At 37.6% G+C, this 2,500-nt stretch overlaps 1 protein-coding gene across 1 annotated transcript in view; it reads left to right on the plus strand.

Moving 5' to 3' along the window:
• The window catches only part of LOC125042087 (metabotropic glutamate receptor 8-like), a 193,227-nt gene that overhangs the window by 164,970 nt on the left and 25,757 nt on the right, over positions 1–2,500 (plus strand). Inside the window, exon 12 of the mRNA XM_047637553.1 lies at positions 1,347–1,522. Within this exon, the coding sequence (XP_047493509.1) occupies positions 1,347–1,522 (176 nt within the window). The remainder of the gene's footprint in view (positions 1–1,346; positions 1,523–2,500) is intronic.

The following is a 2,500-nucleotide window of genomic DNA, read 5'->3' on the forward strand; positions in this document are numbered from 1 at the left end:
TATCATTATCTGATTATATCACCCTTCCCTCCCCCCTCCCCTAGGATAATTATCATCAATTATTGATTAGCTCATAAATGACATCCTTATAACAATCATCTTAATTTAGATGACTGTATAAAATTTATTCCAAGATATTTATGATCATAGAAACACAAGCATAATTAGAGTTAGTGAAATTAGATTTATCTTTTTTGTCTGTTAAATAGTCTTTGTTTACTTTAACTGCGGACATCTTGTTCGCAGGTAGCATGATAAATTAGGAATTACTTGGATTTCTAATAAACATTTTCCTCTGCTCTTTTTCCGGGAAAATCGTATCTTTCTTCGTATTTTTAATCTCGTGAAAGTGATATCAGATTTTTTCTTATTAGTGACAAACTAATTTGCATATTTTTCTCCCCGTTTCCATTCCATCCCTTTCCTTTTTTCTAATCCTTATGGACTTGTTATTGTAATAATTCTCTTTTCCTCATTACCCGATTTTTTCATTCTTTTTATTTTACGTGCTCTTTTATTCTTTGACTATCTGTTTTTGTTTATTATTTGCCTGTTTTATTTTATTTATTGTTTACCTTTCATTATTTCTGCATCGCAATTTTTGTCTTTTCTTTTTCTTTTTTTCTCTCTCTCTATTTTTGCTATCTTCTTCCCTTCTTTCGTCCACCCTTTCACCCTTTTCGTCTACCCTTTCACCCTCCTACCATATTTATCTTCGTCTTTTTTCCTCTCTCTGTCTCACTTCTTTCCTCCTTTCATATCCTCCAATCCATTTATCACATGCCATCTTCTTTTTCTTTATTTCCATTCCTCTTTTCTCTCTTTCTCATTCCCTCCACTCTTTCTCAACCATTCGCTAATTCCTTAATCCTTCACTTCTTTCATCACTACCTCTTCCTCCTCTCCTTATTTTTCTTTTTTTATCCCTTTTACCTATTCCCTTATTCTTTCTTATTTTCGTTGTTCTTCCTATTCCTCTTATATTTTGCCTATTTCTATTTTTGTTCCATATTCCCACCTTTTCTCCAAATCCCACGTTATCTTATCTTATCTTTTATCTCCTTGTTCCTCCATCTTTATCTTATCTGTTACTTCCCCTACACCCCCTTCCAACCAACCCCCCCTTATCCCCCCTCCCACTTATCCCATCAACTCCCCTCCGCCTTTCCTACAATCTCCCCCCCTCCCTCATTCCCCCTCATATCTCTACACCCCCCCCCATTCCCCTTCCACTCACCCCCCTCCCCCCCTATTAACCCTCCCCACCCCCCCACCCCACTTACCCCCCCCCTTCCCACACCTCCCTAATCCCCCCTCTTACCCCCCCCCCCGACCCCCTCCCACAGGACTCCTGCTGCTGGAGCTGCGTGCCGTGCCCTGAGGACTCGATCATTCACAACGACACCTGCCAGCCCTGCGCCCTCGGCTGGGCTCCTACGCCGGATAAGGTGTCCTGCTATAAGCTCTCCCCCGAGCATATCACGTGGGATTCTGCGTGGGCCATCGTGCCCTTGGTCTTCAGGTAGGTGGAGATTTGTGTGTGTGCGTGTGCGTGTGTGCGTGCGTGTGTGTGTGTGTGTGTGTGATTATTGGTGTCACTATCATTATTATTATCATTATTATTATTACTGTCGTTCGGTTTTTTATTGTTATTATTACCGTTGTTAGTAGTAGTATCATTATTATCATTATTATTATTGTTGTTGTTATTGTTATTATTATTATCGTTATTGAGTTTTTTTCCATTACTATTGTTATTTTCATTATTGGCATTGTTATCATTATGATTATCATCATCTTTATTATTATAATCATTATCATTATTACTGTTTTTGTTATTGTTAGTTGTATAGATAAATGATATCCTTATAACAATCATCTTAATTTATACCTTTTAGAAGTATTCTTGTTGCCATTATATCATAAGGATCATTATTATCATCAAACTTATTAACATAATCATTGACATTATCATCTTATTTTATCATTCAATAATTTTTTTTTTTCTTTCTTCACTTCTTTCTCTTCAGTTAACGTCAATTCATCTTCGTTCTACTGAAAAGTTCCGTTTTCTTTCATTCATAACAAAACTTGGTCCCTTTTCTATGTCTTCTTTTATTTTTCTCCTCCTCGTTTTCTTTGAAGGCTGAAACTAATATTGCAAGTGTCATATAAGACGAGATGAAGAAAAGATAAAAAAAATCCTAACTGGAATCTTTTTTTTTACGTGAATGAATATTAAAATGGGAGAGGATATAAGAGATTATATGCGTTTGTGTGCGTGTGTGTGTGTAAGGAAGGGGGGCGTGTGTGTGTGTGTGTTTGTGTGTGTGTTTGCGTGTGTGTGTGTGTGTGTGTGTGTGTGTGTGTGTGTGTGTGTGTGTGTGTGTGTGCGTGTGTGTGTGTGTGTGGGTGTGTGTGCTGACAACCAAAATAGAAAGAAAGTGTAGGAGTGTGCAGGAAAAAAATATCAGTGAGAGAGAGAGAGACAGAGAGAGAA

This window comes from Penaeus chinensis, chromosome 31 (genome assembly GCF_019202785.1).
Source record: "Penaeus chinensis breed Huanghai No. 1 chromosome 31, ASM1920278v2, whole genome shotgun sequence".
NCBI classification, from domain to species: Eukaryota; Metazoa; Arthropoda; class Malacostraca; order Decapoda; family Penaeidae; genus Penaeus; species Penaeus chinensis.